Source organism: Panicum virgatum, chromosome 2N, assembly GCF_016808335.1.
Source record: "Panicum virgatum strain AP13 chromosome 2N, P.virgatum_v5, whole genome shotgun sequence".
Taxonomy (NCBI): Eukaryota; Viridiplantae; Streptophyta; class Magnoliopsida; order Poales; family Poaceae; genus Panicum; species Panicum virgatum.
The window spans coordinates 26,069,601-26,086,113 of NC_053146.1; the positions used below are offsets into that span (position 1 = coordinate 26,069,601).

At 43.4% G+C, this 16,513-nt stretch overlaps 1 protein-coding gene and 1 long non-coding RNA gene across 13 annotated transcripts; both read left to right on the top strand.

Annotated features, from left to right (window-relative positions):
- The first annotated feature begins 1,736 nt into the window (after window positions 1-1,736).
- Window positions 1,737-5,048, top strand: LOC120660135. 5 transcript variants are annotated; one of them, XR_005669384.1, is made up of 3 exons: window positions 1,737-2,576; window positions 2,658-2,758; window positions 2,831-5,048. It is a non-coding gene; the product is annotated as an uncharacterized LOC120660135 (long non-coding RNA). The 5 variants fall into 5 exon arrangements; XR_005669383.1 differs by having other exon boundaries at window positions 1,969-2,576; window positions 2,658-2,752; XR_005669382.1 differs by having other exon boundaries at window positions 2,075-2,752; window positions 2,831-4,581; window positions 4,796-5,048.
- A 483-nt stretch (window positions 5,049-5,531) lies between these two features.
- On the top strand, window positions 5,532-15,988 carry LOC120660133 (protein CLMP1-like). Of its 8 annotated transcripts, XM_039938498.1 has the most exons (12): window positions 5,532-9,411; window positions 9,495-9,668; window positions 9,984-10,074; window positions 10,168-10,239; window positions 10,330-10,799; window positions 12,713-12,814; window positions 13,764-13,886; window positions 13,992-14,049; window positions 14,457-14,510; window positions 14,738-14,873; window positions 14,991-15,093; window positions 15,486-15,988. In XM_039938498.1, exon 1 carries the CDS (start codon window positions 5,651-5,653, stop codon window positions 7,997-7,999), a length of 2,349 nt encoding a protein of 782 aa, XP_039794432.1. In that variant the 5' UTR covers window positions 5,532-5,650; the 3' UTR covers window positions 8,000-9,411; window positions 9,495-9,668; window positions 9,984-10,074; window positions 10,168-10,239; window positions 10,330-10,799; window positions 12,713-12,814; window positions 13,764-13,886; window positions 13,992-14,049; window positions 14,457-14,510; window positions 14,738-14,873; window positions 14,991-15,093; window positions 15,486-15,988. The 8 variants fall into 8 exon arrangements, with proteins under 8 accessions (XP_039794432.1, XP_039794427.1, XP_039794428.1 ...); XM_039938493.1 differs by lacking the exon at window positions 14,457-14,510 and adding an exon at window positions 11,354-11,457 and having other exon boundaries at window positions 13,764-14,049; XM_039938494.1 differs by having other exon boundaries at window positions 13,764-14,049; window positions 14,123-14,510.
- The last annotated feature ends 525 nt before the right edge of the window (window positions 15,989-16,513 follow it).

The window sequence follows — 16,513 nt, forward strand, 5'->3', positions numbered from 1 at the left end:
GAAGGGTTACGATGGCACAAAACAGGACTGTCACTACCTGCAGGCTACCTCTACAAACCATTGGAAAGGGCGACTTCTAGCAACACTTAATTAACACAGACACCATGTCTACATTAATAAGCGATCCTCTAGTATCCCGCGCGGAGCCCCCACCCTTCGGATGGACAGATACCATACTAGAACAAACATTCGAAAACTAAAACATTTAAATTCTTATTGTCTAACCATGCAAAGGATATAGTAACAAAGCAAACTAATCATGCAATCTTTATCTGACACCACAGTACATAGATTATGCAAACACAAATAACTGTAAGATAAGTCTATTACAAACGACCGAGTATTACAAAGGCGATCTAGAATCGAACACATACCTAAACTCTACTATCCTAGTACTACACAAGGGAGGAACGAGCTTGAGCTTGCACTTGGTTGTGTGTCCCTATTCTCACCCCCTCTCATATTTATAGAGGATGCAAGGGGGTGTCTTCAGCTGTGTTCCAACCATCCAAGCACCGAGAACCGCCTTATGGAACCTACCACGACACTGCTTGCAGAAGGAGTAAGATGGTGGTGCCTTGGGCCAGTCGGCCAACCAGGTGGTCGACCGACTGCCCACTGGACCCATCGACCTCTTGTTGCTCTAGTGGGCTTCCACGTGTCCTCTGGTCATTGTTCCACGTGCCTTGGCTTTTGATAAGTCGGTTTGGTACTGCATGTGGGCCCTTCATTCATGTGAGCCTGATTCCTACGCTCTGATTGGTCGACGATTTTTTCCCGTGGATCATAATGTGCTTATAACTTGCATTTTAGCTCAATTTCCAACATTGCATATTTTCTAAGAGCATAGTGGGTTTAGGCATTATTTTAGATAAATATGAATGTAAAATATTTAAACTCTCAAGATTTTCTGATCAAATTGACTCTTGAAATTGGTCTATAACAAGCGTCAACAACCACCCTCCTCCTCCATGGCCGGGTCTGTCCCGTCGCATGGTCTGCAAAGCAGGAAATGTGGAGGCGCCTTCGTTGAGGCGCGGCACGCCCGTACTCTACGGCCTACACCGTCATAGGCCATGATGGGGAGGGACGGTCCACTGTGCGCTATGTTAGGGCACATCTTGTCATCTGTCCGTCCTTGCCGGTGTCATTCCCCGTGCGATGCGGGTCATGGTGGGCCCTCACATTGGTTGGGCATGTTTTGCTTGCCCGTTCGTCGTTCGGGCGAGGTGGGGCCTCCTCCCGCTGGTCAGGCGATGCGGAGTCCTCCGTGAAGGTCGGACCACCCGGTTGGGCATCATCATCTTTCGACCTTAACCGGGTGGTTTATCTACTAATCCATCGTCTTTGGGTATCCTTAATGTTCACACCCGACAGCAAGGAGAGAGAGGGAGGGAAATGACGCCGGAGAGGTAGAGCTCGGTCAATGTAGATGCTACTTTGGTTAGGGGTAGAGAGAGATTGGAGAGGGAGGGGGAGTGGCCGGCGGCGGAGGGACCTTAGATGCAGGGAGAGTGGAGCAAATTGGAGAAATGCAGACAAAATAAATGCTTCTTTGCATATATTCGCCAACGAGACATCACATGTCATGCCAAGTCGGCGCTGAGAGCTTGTGTGGCGTGTTTAAGTCTTCGGATGAACCATTTAACATGATTCATGAATCCAATGGGAGGATTAGAGAATTTGAGGATGTGGATGAAACTACTGCATAAGTTTGAGGATCTGAGTGCAATTTACTCAATCAGGTTGATTAAAACCTACTGCCCTTTGGGCTCCTCCCCGCGTTCGACGGTAAAAAAACGGACGCGTGTCGATCAGCGCTCGGTATGGCATTTTTCCAAAAAGGCCCTTCCACTTTCTTAAAATCATCCAGCAGTCTAACTTATCAGATTGGAACAGTAAAAACTTTATATTTTTTGCGTTTAGATCCTTATTGTAAATCTTATTTCAACATGAAGAAGAGAAAAATCGGAATTCTTGTCATTTTACAAAAAACCGCCCGCGTATCGTTTTTCGGAAAACCCCCTCCCCAATCCAAACCCTCACCCACTTCCATCCCCCCCCCTCTCTCTCTCTTCTTCTTCCCTCTCCTCTCCCTGCCGCCGCCGCCGCCACTCTCCCTGCCCTCGTGCCTCTGCCTCCCCTCGCTATCTAGCTCTCCGCCTGCCTACACCGCTGCCGCATCGTCTCCCACGCCGCCTCGCCCAGCTCAGCCCCCCAGCCTTCGCCTCCCCGGCCCTCGCCTGCCCCTCCCACCCCGGCCCCTACCTCTGCCGGCACGCGGCTGTAGCCCGGCTGCAGGGCATCCCGCGCTAGATCTGGCGGGGGCGTGCTCGGCGCGGCGGCCGGCGACCCCCCGGTGCGGAGGCCCTGGTCGGCCTCGGGCACGGCACCAGAGGTCCCCGGAGCGGAGGCCCTAGCCGGGCTCGGGCACGGCATCGGAGATCTCGCGCGGGCGGGGGCAGGAGCTGCGATGGCACGGCGACCGACTGCGGGAGTGGCGTGCGCCTGGAGGGAGCGGCGGCGGCTGGAGTCGCAGAGCTGCAGTCCCTCCCTTCGCTCTCAGATCCGGCGAGGTCATCCGCGTCTCCCGATCCCCCTCTGGCCCTCCCTCCTTTTCTCTTCCGTATCCGCATCTAAACCCGACGGCTGACCAGCTCCTCCTCCTCCGCTCCCGCCTCCGCGCGGAGTCAGGGATGGGATTCCTCTACATGAGCCGCGGCAAGGATTGGATACTGCTCGCATCTCACAAGTAAGGGTACGAACCCTAGCGCCGGTCCCGCCTCCTCATCCCCTCCGCTGACACGTCGGTGCTCCTACGTGCCTGCAGGCAACTCCAATCAGTAGCCATGCTTCGTGTCTCCTCTCTCTGAGCCAGCCATGATTGGTTGAGGAGGAGAAGGATGCGGGCTGCGCCCGATGCTTGTTGGACTCGACGCAAGCGGCGGCGTGGCTCGCATGCCTGCATGGGCACATGGCGGCGTTCGTTTCTTACTGCTGCTTCGCGCGCGGAGAATCCAAGCACTGAAGGCAGAAGAATCCGCTGAACTGATCCACTGCAACGCCTGCTTCACCGATGCTTTCATGTCCTATTTGCTCACCTCCAATCTGATTCAAGTAATGAAACTAGACCCGCACTCAGTAAGATTTTGACTATGCTGGTTTAATCAGATGGCCATTGATTCATGTGTTACTTCTACAGAACATAGTTTTTTTAGCAGTAGTGATTTTGTGAAGTCCTGCATTATGTGACATATATAGTTCAATGGGAATAACTTGGAAACCATTTTTTATGTAAACACATTTCTGATATTTTAACTTAACAGGTATATTGCACTGACTGGCTTTTTTCATGCTCCATTTTGTTTGCATTTGCATCTGGTTAAATATAGTAATTCCATTTTGATTAAATCAAAATGAGTTGTGATGTCTTCTGTTCAAGTAAGTGTTCATAAATATGTTTGGTCTGACCACGGAGAACACAGAACAGAAGGCATACAATTAGGTAGCCATTGATTGTCCTAACCAGCATGCACGTGCATTATATCTTGCAAAATATATTTGAGATGCTTGCCTGACTTTTAGTTTGTTCATTGTGGCCTCATCTGTTCATGTGTTTTGGTATCTATTTTGTCATGTAACCTAGGACAGCCTCCATTTGGAATATAAAACTTCATATTTTCCTTTTGTTGCATTTTTGTGTCTTTTAATTTATTGTGACTGCAATCTGTATTCAATGCCATGTTGGGTTCCTACATTTGTATTCTTCCATTTGCTATCTCATGCCTTATTTAGGAGCTTCTCATGATTATGGATCTCTTTTATTTATGATAAATAATGTGGATCATTCATAAGATTTCTGCCTCCATTGTTAGGTAGTTAGATTTTCATTCCACAATGGTTACATTGGACACCTCACTAGCTTCCTTTGAAAGAAGAAGAGAATTATATATAGCCTGTGACTTGGCTAATGTTTGTAAAATGAATAAATGACTACAATTAGCGAAGAAGGAAAACCAGTTGCTGTTTGATAGTACGTCAGTAGCAAACATAAATATAAAATATCATCTATCTGTTGTAAAACTGTTATGCATAACTCTTGCCAGTGCATCAGTATGACTACCTCTCTTTTTTTGGCATTTGCATTAAAATCTTGGAAGTCTGGAAACGTGGTTCCGGCTGCAAATTAGTAATTTAGTAGCCTGGTTAACTAGGCTGCTGGGTTCCAGAAAATACTGCGTATTATCAAATCATGGTAGCCATAGTTTTCCTTTCTTTTCTTACATCTGAACTATTTCAAAAATGTCTCACCAAACAGAATATCCTTCAGCTACACATGTGCTAATTCCTTCTTCCATCAGTAGGATAGCTATGGAAGCAATTGCACAGACACAAGAACGACAAGGTAATGTGTTCTAGCACTACTTGTTTTAGATCAACTGAACCTCTTGCATCCCTATGTCGAAAGTTGTCCTATGTGCAGAAGGATCCATTGGTAGGAGCAAAAAGAAAAGAGTAAACATCAGTATACACAACTAAACTGCTGCTTTGATGGCTCCACATTAACCTCTTGAACTCTTGGTAATAAAAAAAGCATCTGCATCATGCATGTTTCTATATCATTCATGGCCTGTCTTGGGCTCCCCTGCAGGGCTGCATCATGCTTGCTTGCTTGAAAAATGCTTTAAGTTACTCCATTTCTATTGTTTAACGGCATAAACCTGATGCTGTTGTTTTCCACTCACTGCCATTCATGTTGCTAACTACTGATTAGAGAATGTTTAATTTGGTGCAGCCCCACAGCTAGAATACCTGGTGGTCAGATACTCTGATGATCTCAAGTTAAAAGGCCCTGGGATTATATAAGAAGATAGTTATGTGAAGGTTTTTAAGGTGTCCTAAAAGCTTAATCAAGACTGCGGGGCATTGACTGTCTCTTACGGTTATACTACGAATATTACGCATTCATGTAGCACTTGCTTATTGTCACGATTGACCATTATATGCATTGTCAAGAAATTAATGTATTTTTATTGGCTTCTTTTTAACGTGACTGGGAGCATTGCTCTGAATGGGGTTATGTGGTAGGGCGCGCAAAGCGCGCCAAATGTTCTAGTTCTTTTAAACTTCCGTTCCAACACACAACTATGTACCTAAGGCCTTGTTTAGTTCCTCCGTAAATTTTTTTTGAAAGAGAATTCTACTATTTAGGAGTATTAAATAAAAATCTGATTATAAAACATTTTGCACGAATGAGTTGTAACTCGCGAGATGAATCTAATGAGACTAATTTATTCATGATTAGCTAATTTATTCATGAATAGCGGATGGTTACTGTAGCATCACTGTTGCAAATCATGAATTAAGCAGGTCTATTAGATTCATTTCGCGATTTACAATTCATCTGTGTAAAAAATTAAACAAATTTATTTAATATTTCTAAAGGGTAAAATTCTCTTTGATGTGGTAGGAGTGTAAATTTTTTGACGGGATCTAAAAAAGGCCTAAATTGGCAACAACCTCAGCATCCTTCGATCCCGATCCACAGCCCCCATCCCCATCCCGGATGGAACGTTCTGGACGGCGGCGCTCAACTTCTTTAGGGTTTGCTGCTAAGCCTCCAAACTTTCGCTCCTCCTGATCTATCCCCATGGGCAAGTCCGGCGCCAAAAAGAAGAAGCCGGCCGCCGCCGCGAAGCCGGCGCCCGCATTGGCCGAGCCAAAGGCGACGGCGCCTCCGACCACGCCCTCCGCGGTGAACGGCACGGGGCCACACCAGGTGGTGGACGCCGGCGTCCTCCTGCGGCGCGCGCACGAGCTCAAGGAGGAGGGCAACCGCCTGTTCCAGTCGCGCGAGTACGATGGGGCGCTGCGCCAGTACGAGCTCGCGCTCCGCATCGCCCCGCTTGGCCACCCCGACAGCGCCGTCTTCCATAGCAACCGCGCCGCCTGTCTCCTCCAGCTCCGCCCCGTCGACCACGAGGCCGTCGCCCAGGAGTGCTCCCTCGCGCTCCAGGCCGAGCCGCGCTTCCCGCGAGCGCTCCTCCGCCGCGCCCGCGCGCTCGAGGCGCTCGGCCGACACGAGCTCGCCCTCGCCGACGCGCTCGCGCTCCTCGCACTCGACCCCGACCACCGCGACGCCATCGACCTCTCGCACCGACTCCGCTCCCGTGTCAACGCGTCGACAGCCGCCTCGGCTTCGCCTGCGCCCGAGCCTACCAGCCGCCCCTCCCCTGCTGCCCTTGGTGCCTCTGCTGTTGTCGCCGGACTTGGCCCTTCCCTCCCCGCCCGCCCATTCCCCAAGAAACAATCAGCCCTGGCCCCAGTCACTCCTTCGCATTCAAATCCTAATGTGATCTTGAAATCTAACCAAGCATCATCGCCTAAGCTGGTACCGTTCTCTAATTCTCCACCATCTTCAGCCAAGGCTTCAGCTGCTAATAGCTCCCAGAAGGCCACACTGACACCACCAGTGAACTCTTTGCCACTGGCAACAGCAGCACCCCTTATAGACAGAAAGGTTGTGACGAGATGGAGGCCTCTCAAGCTGGTGTATGACCATGACATTAGGCTTGGGCAGATCCCAGAGAAATGCAGCGCCGTGATGCTCCGGGAATTTGTGGCGAAGAGGTTCCCATCATCTAAGGCAGTGTTGATTAAGTATAAGGATGCTGAAGGGGATCTAGTTACCATCACATCCACGGAAGAGCTCCGGTTAGCTGAATCGTTTGTTGATAAAGTTGGTCACTCGGTTATAGATAATGGGAAGGAGGAGGGGGACAATAAGCTCCCAATGTTGAGGCTGCACCTTGTTGAAGTGAGCCCAGACCAGGAGCCGGATTTGTCATCAGAAGAGAAGTTGGAGGAGGATGAGGAGCTGTTGATCAAGGGTGAAGATAGTCTCCTTCAGGAGACTTCACATACTCCTTCAGAGGTAGCCGACACTGAGGTCACAAAGCAAGACGTGGAGAACAGAGTTGCTGAACAGATGATGGAGACTGCAAAGGACTGTGGCCATGCTGAGTGCAAGGATGCTGAAATTGATGATTGGTTGCTTCAGTTTGTAGAGTTGTTCCGGAACCAGGTTGGGATTGATGCAGATGCACATCTAGACTTGCATGAGTTGGGAATGGAGCTGTGTTCAGAGGCTCTTGAGGAAATTGTGACAAGTGAGGAGGCTCAGGTCCTTTTTGAGATGGCTGCTTCTAAATTTCAGGAGGTTGCAGCCTTGGCCTTATTCAATTGGGGAAACGTGCACATGTGTGCAGCAAGGAAGCGCATCCCTCTCGACGAATCTTCTCCAAAGGAAGTCATGGCTGCTCAGCTCCACACAGCTTATGATTGGGTGAGAGAGAGGTATGCTCTTGCAGGGCACAAGTATGAGGAGGCCCTAAAAATCAAGCCAGACTTCTATGAAGGGCTTCTTGCTTTAGGCCAGCAACACTTTGAGACTGCAAAGCTTCATTGGTCATTTGCATTGACAGATAAGGTAGACCTATCTACCTGGGATTCTTCAGAGACATTCAAGCTTTTTGACAGTGCTGAGCAGAATATGAGGGCTGCAACAGAGATGTGGGAAAAGGTGGAAGAACAGAGAATGACAGAGTTAAGAGAACCAGGTGCAGGTGAAAAGGATGAGGTACTGAGGAAAAAGAGGAAACAACACAGCACAGATGGTCAGCCGGAGTTGACATCAGAAGAGGCAGCTGAGCAAGCAGCAGTAATGAGGCAACAAATTCACCTCTTCTGGGGTAATATGCTTTTTGAGCGCTCTCAAGTGGAGTTTAAGCTCAGTGTTGGTGATTGGAAGAAAAATCTTGATGCGTCTGTTGAAAGGTTTAAATTGGCTGGAGCTTCGAAATCAGATATTTCGACAGTGTTGAAGAATCACTTTTCTAATGCAGTCTCTGAGTGTGAAGAGAAGAAAGTCATGACTTCAGGCACAGAGATTTCCCAAACAAATGACAATATTGAGGATAAGTGTGTGGTTGAGAGTTGAGAGCTAAGTGCTCATGGTTTGAAGCTGAATGGCATCAATGTGTATCGTATTCAATTTCTTGATAGACTTCATTTGTTCTTGGTAATATGGTCATCTGTTAGTGACATCTTGGCAACTCGCAAGTAGTAGCAGTTACTCGTTTTCGTAGATATGCATCAATATCACCTTTTTATGCTAACTAGCAGGGTGTAGGTGTTTGTCGTTTTCATTGGTGGGTACTGAATCTTTGCTAATTTAGACTGGTTTCAACAGATTCATGTTGTATGTGGGGTTCCTGCCAACCAGGTTGCACTATGTTTGAGTAGATTTCATATTTCATTGTAATAATGTGAGTAACCATAAGGGTCCTGGCGTTTGTTGCTTCATTGGTAAGTTGCAAGGGCTTTGCTACTTTTAGAGTGGGTCCAACTTTGTCGGGTGCATTCATGTTAGATGTGGTTCTTGCTAACCAGGTTGTGCTATGTTTGAAGTGGGTTACATTATCAATGGTAATGCCAGTTTGTCGGTTGTCGCCTACCTGAACAGCTGAAAAACATTTTATGGAATGCATTTGAGGCAAGCACTGTTCTGAAAGGTGATAAACATCTTGAAAGATTGTGTTGTTCCCATTATATCCTTCCTCTACAACAACAACAACAACATAGCCATTATATCCTTCCTCTGTTGCATTAAAATGTCAACATTATTTGGATTTGGTTTTGCTACATTACATCCCTGTATCTCCCTCTATGTAACCGATGAGAGCATCTTAGTTTGTGGACTGAAGTTATAGTGTTTGTACCACTGTTGCATAGACTCACTCTTCCCCGCTTAAATCCTAAAAGCATTTTTCGTGTACTAGTCATACTTTGCTTCAGTTTGATAAAAATGTGGAGAACTTTTTAGGTGGCTAGTCGTACGCACATGTTTGATGACCATGGGAATCCCAACAGAAATCACCAAGCACACCATAAAAATGGGCCAAAGCGCTGTTTTCCTGCAGCTAATGGTGCACCATCCCAATGCCATATCACCAACATCCGGGGCAACCGATTTTTTACCGTCCCTGTGCTTCCCAGTCCGATGATGCTACAAGAATATCCTTACCATCCATTTCCTGTTCCAGTCCTGAATCATGAGCGACATGTTGGAAAATCTGGATTTGTTCCAGTAGATCAAGTTTGTACCAATGAAGGTAACAGGACAATGCCTCATCCTAGGGGAGATCCTCATTCTTGGTGGCCTCTTGTTGGTACTTGTGGTGCTAGACCCCATCTTGGTCCTGAAGGTCATGGCCATTTTGGTCAGACTTGGCCAAACCCTCAGGCGTTTGGTACAAGAAGGAAACACAGGTTTGCCACGAGGTGTTGGGCCGAGAGCTTTTGTCAGACCAATGGTGCCTCCTCTTGGATTCAATGGACCACCATATCCTGGTAATTCTCTACTCACTGGATACGACATGTTTGCTATTTTGGAGTTTTTTGGGCACTAACAATGATGAATTCTTTGACTTCAGGCCCTATGCATCCCATGTACTATTACATGCCTGCTGTACCTATGGAGCCGATGAGAGGCCCACCATGCTACATCCAAAACGGCAAAACCAACCAGCGCCTAGCCCTGTTTTATCCCCTGAAGCTGCTGAGTTAAGATCTAATAATATACTTACTCAGGTGGAGTACTATTTCAGGTAAATTTTATTATCTTCTGTTGAAGCTACATGAAAGTGTGATACCTATAAAATGGGCATGTGAGTTTGTACAATATGTTGGAAAATTTTCATTTAGTTTCAGTTGGTACTGGGCAATTTTATTTTCATTGGATATACACTGCTATTCAGAAACATGACCTGCATGAAATCAGTTTAATATTGCTTCAACATGCATGCAAATACCAATGCAGCCTACAATTGAGAACTTTATATATTTTCATAACATTATGTGTGACAAAACATGCCTTGGCATGCGACCTTTGTTTACTTGTTAATTGTTATGATGTGTTTCAGTGATTCAAATCTGGATCGTGATGATTTCTTGAAATGTTTAATGGATGAGAGTGGCTGGGTTCCAGTTTCAAAAGTTGCAGACTTCAATAGAGTATGACTTCTTTGCAGATTTTTCAGAAATTGGATCTATATTATTTTGCCCTTGTGTTAGGAAATAACATTTTGGTTTCTGGTTCATGCGCAGCTTAAGAAAATGACCACGGATATACAGTTGATTGTAGATGCATCGACAAACTCAAGTCTTCTAGAAGTCCAGGTTTCTCTGTTTATTTCAATTGTTATCGCACAATTTTCTTGTTTTGTCTAGGTGCTTGGTTTATCTTATCCTTTGCTTGTCTATTACCAGGATGATAAAATTAGAAGGCGTTCTGACTGGTCAAAGTGGTTCTCTTTTTCTGGAACAACATCTGTTGCAAGCCCATCATCTGCGAGTATGGATAGCAGCATGGGTGAGAGGAATATTGGTGGCTTTTCAAATAAGGATGTTGATTCTGAAGATCAAAATAAGCATGGTATGAAAGCAGAAGTTGCTGATGAACAAGTCCAGGACTCACATAGCTCTTCATTGAATAGGGACTTATCTGCCCTTAGTATTGATGAAAAGCCTAAGAGTCTTGCTCCACACCCTACAAAGTCAAGCAAACATTAACCTTCTTTTAGATATGGTGATTTCAAAGTTCAGAAAGTGAAGTCAAAGACACACATGCCTGATTCTCAAAACGACTTTTCTAGCTTTGGTGGTGACCAAAGCATTTTCATGCTTGATGAGTAATTGGAATTGGAACATGCGGACCATGCACGCGATGACCATAAAAGGTAAACTTTAGCTAGTATAAGTCTATGTTTCACACATTACTTGTTCTTTTCTAAGTATGTATGCATGTGGTAGGATATATCTAGGAGATTCTTTGAGTTTGTGAAGACAACTGATATGTATCAGTGTATGTGATATTTCATCAATGAACAATAATGCTAAATCAATGTGATATTTCATCAATGGGCAAACTAGCTGTTGAAGTCATAACAGTGTGTTTATTTGTATTTCGCATATATGTCAAGATATGTAATGTAAGGATATATTTTAGGGCATACGCTATATTTAATGGCATTATTACACTACAATAGTGTGTTCAACTTGTGTTATGCATAACATATTCTTCCACAAACTAATATTTTGTATCCATAGCAGAACAGTTCATTTCTACATCTTATAAAAGAATTTTAGTGCCCTAAATGGCATGCATTACCACAAAGATCAAAAGTCAGGTTGATGATGTTTGTGTATACCTCAAAGTAGTGTTCCATTGCTCATATTATATGATTCGGGTACTACAAATATTTCTTTTTTGTAATATGTTTGTTTTAAGCAGGGGTGATGAAGAGGATGAGGACTTTTTTTGTTGACGACCAAGATGTTAATAGGCTTATTAAGTTGTCACATGTGTTGGACTTTTTTTTGTTGTACTTCAATATGGTGCCTCTAATTTCCCTGCTTGCCGTCATAACTAATAATGCACTTGATTTAGCCTCCATTTTATTTTCTTAATATTTTATGGACAATGGTTGAACAATTTTGGGCAATTACGCATCTTAAATATTTTTTCTGGGTAATTACGGTTAGAAGGTCGCCCTTTTCATATCTTATCTGACTTGTACTTACAACGTTGAGTTTTTTTCAATTAGTATGTCATGTATCCCTGTACGCATTAATTTTCTTTTATGCTATAAAGAGACGGGGCATCACCCTTATGGTTTACCGGCCTAAATTACTGGTCTTAGCATTCGCATTGCAATTGATGCCCTTAAGGAGAGTAAATTCATTGTTGAGTAGAAAGTAGTTCTTCGATAAAATCTGTTCTGAAATCATGAAATACAATTGCTTGTTTTCTATATGTAATGCACTAACATGACACAGATTGGATAGTATTCTCCTAGTAGGCTAAAAGCTATGCACCTACTTGGTGAATCTCTAGATTCTAAACTTCTAATTCTCTTAATTTCATTCATACATGTAAATTTTATTTATTTATTTTACTACTAACCATCAGGAGGTTATATTGTCATTTTTGATAATGATGTGGTGAACTTGTGATCCATCGTAAAGCATTTGTATGATGACAATTTGACAGTTTAGCTTAATCAGTTATATGCAATTGTATTTATGGGCTTCTGAAGGAACTTTATGCTTTTGAGGAACACAGCCTATTTCTAGTCTGCTTGCACTTATAAGATTTTTTTCACCAAAAAAAATCTTGGTGCCTGGGGGGGGGGGGGGGGGGGGGGGGGTTGGATAGGGGGTGAGCAGGCCCTTAATGGTTTAGCTCAGATATACATGATTGAGATAGACTTTGATGCCTTTCAGTATTTTTATGCCCAAAATCATGTTTATGGTACTACAATAATTTATCTGTTTTTTGGATAATCATTTATAATTTAGGAATAAATTGTTTGTTTCTTCTGTTTCTTTCAGATTGTGCACGATTGTTGTAGTAGAACACTTAGGACTGTTAAATAAGTGACAATTTGGATTAGGCATATGAAATGATATGGACTGAATTTTTTGAAAAGTATTTCCATACATTAGAATTCATTAGCTTTTCAGCAGATCAAAGTATTTTGCAGATCGAACAAATGTATGAAATGAAACTTATTGTTACCGCAGCTAGTATCATTTATTAACATTTTGAGTATGTTTAACTGAGATCTTGTTAAAATTGTACATCTCACAGGATCCTGGGTTAGCAAAGGATGACAAAAGCCGCACAAGCATACATCAGGCATTTTCAGCAGAGGAAGCATGAAGAATAAGCGATGCCTTATATCATTATAAGGTGACACATTACAGACTTACAGTTCATATGACACTGGCAAATGCCCAAAGGACATACCAGTGACCTTAGAGCAACTCCAGCAGGGCTCCTATTTGAGTGACTAATCCCACATTTTAGTCACTTTGTTCAAATTTTCATCTCCAGCAGGGTCCCTACTTGGGTGACTAAATTTCCTCTCCCACCCCCTCAATTTGGTCACCCTCTACTTAGGCTACCAAAAGTAGGGCCCACCATTTTCTTTTCCTTTTAGTCTATTTAGAAGTCTATTTAATCGGTGCTGCTGGAGTAGAGACTATATTTTGGGTGACTAAACTTGGAAAGTGGGTGACTAAAATGAGTTTTAGTCACTCAAATTTAGTCACTCCACTGGAGTTGCTCTGCCTTGCTCTCCATTTCCCTACTAAATAATTGATTGGCTGTACATCCATTCAATTTTTCATCCAAGAGAAGTAAATAAACATTTTAACCTAATTTTAATGTCAACTCGCCTGGTATTAGTTTCCTGTTGCTATTTTGAGTCTTAGATTCCAACCAGCTGTATCACTAATCCACATGTTTATTATTTAAATTTTGGAACTATTTGAAACAAGTGCATGTATTTTTTTTATTTTTGGTTGTGGGGGTGGGGGAGGAGGGCACATTTCATCAAGTTGGCTTGATCTCAGACTGGACACATTGGACTGTTATGGTAGCCTTTTTCTGTCTCTCAAAGGCTACCAATTCTATAATTTTACATTTTGTTCTGTGCTCATGCTAAAGATTGGGATATCTCTGAGGAGTTAGCTTTGGATAGGAGCACTTGGAGACTAGCTATCAACGTACCTGAACCATGACCTTTGTGTCTTTTGGGTTTCATCTCTAGCCTACCCCAACTCGCTTGGGACAAAAGGCTATGTTGTTGTTGTTGTTGTTGCTCATGCTAATATTATGACATCGATTTTGACTTCAGGCACTGCATGGTCGGTGCAGGCTGATACTCCAGACACCGATTCTAAACCACCTGGTGGTTCAAAGGAGAACCACGTTAGCAGTGGTCCAAATGGTACTGGAGAAACTGGACAGCCTATTCCACGTAAGTGCCAAAGTAGAGGCAATAGAAAAGCACACAGCTCACATAAACAGAGGTTCTTTGCTGGTAATTTCATAAGTAACCCTGACCAATATGGTGCTGTATCAGAAAGTCCTCCAGGCAATTCAGTTGGGTATTTCTACGGATCCACTCCAGAAAATCACAGGTAGGTTAATAATTGATCCATGTTCACTTACAGTAGACAGGTAGGTTAATAGTTGATCCATGTTCACTTACAGTAAAACCTACCTATTTACTGTTTCAAATTGTTGTTGGTTTGATGATCCCTATGATGATTAGCTATAAGAGTTCAAAGCTGAGTTCTTCTCAATCACGGAATTCCTACTGGGAGCTCACCTATTGGATCAATGCCCAAATCTTCTACACAATGTCAGAATCTAACTTATCATCTTCTAGAAAAAATAAACTCCAGCAACAGCTGCCTTTACGATGGCAAACTTTTAAGTTCTAATGCCCTTGAAAAACATTATTCATCAGCACCCTCTACTACATTCAGTCCCACCTTTTGAACTGATCTGTTGACATTCTTTTTCTGCGTGATGGTACAATAAGTTCAAAGATCACTGCCTTATGGAACGTAAGAAGTTAGGCACTGGTCACAGCAAGGTTCAGTCTTCCTCTTATGTATTTGTCTTGTAATGGCAACTTTGTAATACTTATTATAGAGGAAAGAAAATAAGCTGATCAGGTTAATTTTTATGTGCGGCTACATTACCTGTTGGATTGTTGGATACTTATTTAATTTAATTAAATTTTATGTATGCCCTTGTGTCATGAACTTAATGTTAATATTTTTCATTATTATTGACACATGTGCTTTCAATGGTCTGCAGCAAATGAACTCGCTGTATCGGTTTTGGTCATACTATCTGAGAGACAATTTTAATGAAAGCATTTTAAGAAATTTGCACTGGAGGATGCAGCAGCAAGCTACAGATATGGACTTGAGTGTCTCTTCAGATTTTATAGGTATGGCATGCAAATTTGAGGAATAAGCTTCCAATCATTGTTTATTTACATCTGCAATATCCTTTTTGGATCAGTATTGCAATAAAGCAGCATCATTTACCACCTACTCCTTTGCAGTTATGGTTTGGAGAAAAACTTCCAACCCAATGTATGAGAATTTCGAGAAGCTTATGCTCGAATTCTACCATAATGGTGATTTTTATGGACTCGAAAAATACTGGTAACTTTCTTCTTAAATTTTGCAGTACTCTATTAGTTGCCGCTCTACTGGCTTACTGCAATCCCATACTTATGTGAATTTGTTGCTGGAGATTTATTTATTTATCTTTAATGAAGGAACAAACTGCTGGCTGTTGCTGTAACTTCTTGTGTCACCTTATGACTTGCTGCATGGATGCCAAAGTTCATGCAAATTCCTATAATTGGTTAAACATGTGCTTTCTTACATGAAAAAGGGTGTAAAATTTGTACTCAAAACTGCAAAACTGCAAGCCCAACTTAAAATGAGAACTAAAAATTTGGTTCAAACTTTGGCCAGATTTACTGCCCAAACCAGCAGCTGTAGGATTATGATGCTTAGTCACTGATATATTCTTTTGTTGATTGGACCAGGGCATTTCACCATTATTGAAATCCAGATACCGGCCCTATAGATAAGCATCCAGAGTTGGAGAGGCTCCTTAGGGAGGAGTTCTGGACCCTGGATGATTTCAAGGCGAAGGAGAAAACCCATGAGGCGGCAGAGAAACAGACAGGTGGCAGTAGCAGCACTGTGACGGTGGCCCGTGGCCGCACATAGCAAGGCTGGGACTAAGTAGGTCCAAGCTCGGCATGAAAACTTTGCGGTCACCCGGGAAAGGAGAAATTAGCCTATTTTTTTGCGGTCGCCCGGGAAAGGAGAAATTAGCCTATTTTTTTCATTTGCTGAGTAAGGATTTGAGTAGACATCTGTTCAGATTTTGCTATACCCCCTGCCAGTACTTGTGCTGTGGCTGCCCAGAAATTTTTCCTCCCTTTTTTTCATTACCTTACTGGCATCAATGTGGGAGCTGTACATTGTAGATGATAACTTTTCCTGTTATTAAAAAGACAAATAATGGAGCATGCATTTTGAAGCCGTGGTCTGTCGTTAATAGGGTTTAGTGTTTGTTTGGTTTTGCAGCCATGATGGGTTCTACTTTTTTCGAATTTGTTGTGTTGAATATCGTTTTGAAGACCTTTTTTTTATTCTTTTTTGAAGCTTATTTTGAAAACGAAAATGATGTCGCAACTCGTAATTTTTGGATATTTTCATGAGTTTCGTCCCAAACCTGTGGTGGACTAAAAGTGGTGTAAGGATCATTTGGACAACAAAGAGTGCCGAATCAATCGCACTCATAAGAGAATATTGCGACAATCGCACTCCTTATGAAAACCAGTAGTCAAGCTACAACCCATGAAAGTTATGTTTTTTTTTATTTGGCCTTCCCCTCGATTTGCAGGTCAAGTTTTTTGGCAGACCATCTCTGCTCTTCCATCGAGGCGCAAACTGCATTAGTGGCACAAAATCTAATGATACTTATTTGCCTCACCACTGCATTAGTGGACACCCTCCACAGTTCGCTCCCCTGCAAATAGAATCGCACACTGCAGTGGTGAGG

Bases quoted from the DNA above. Each gene is read 5' to 3' on its own strand.
- LOC120660133 (XM_039938493.1), top strand. From the start codon at position 5,651: ATGGGCAAGTCCGGCGCCAAAAAGAAGAAGCCGGCCGCCGCCGCGAAG.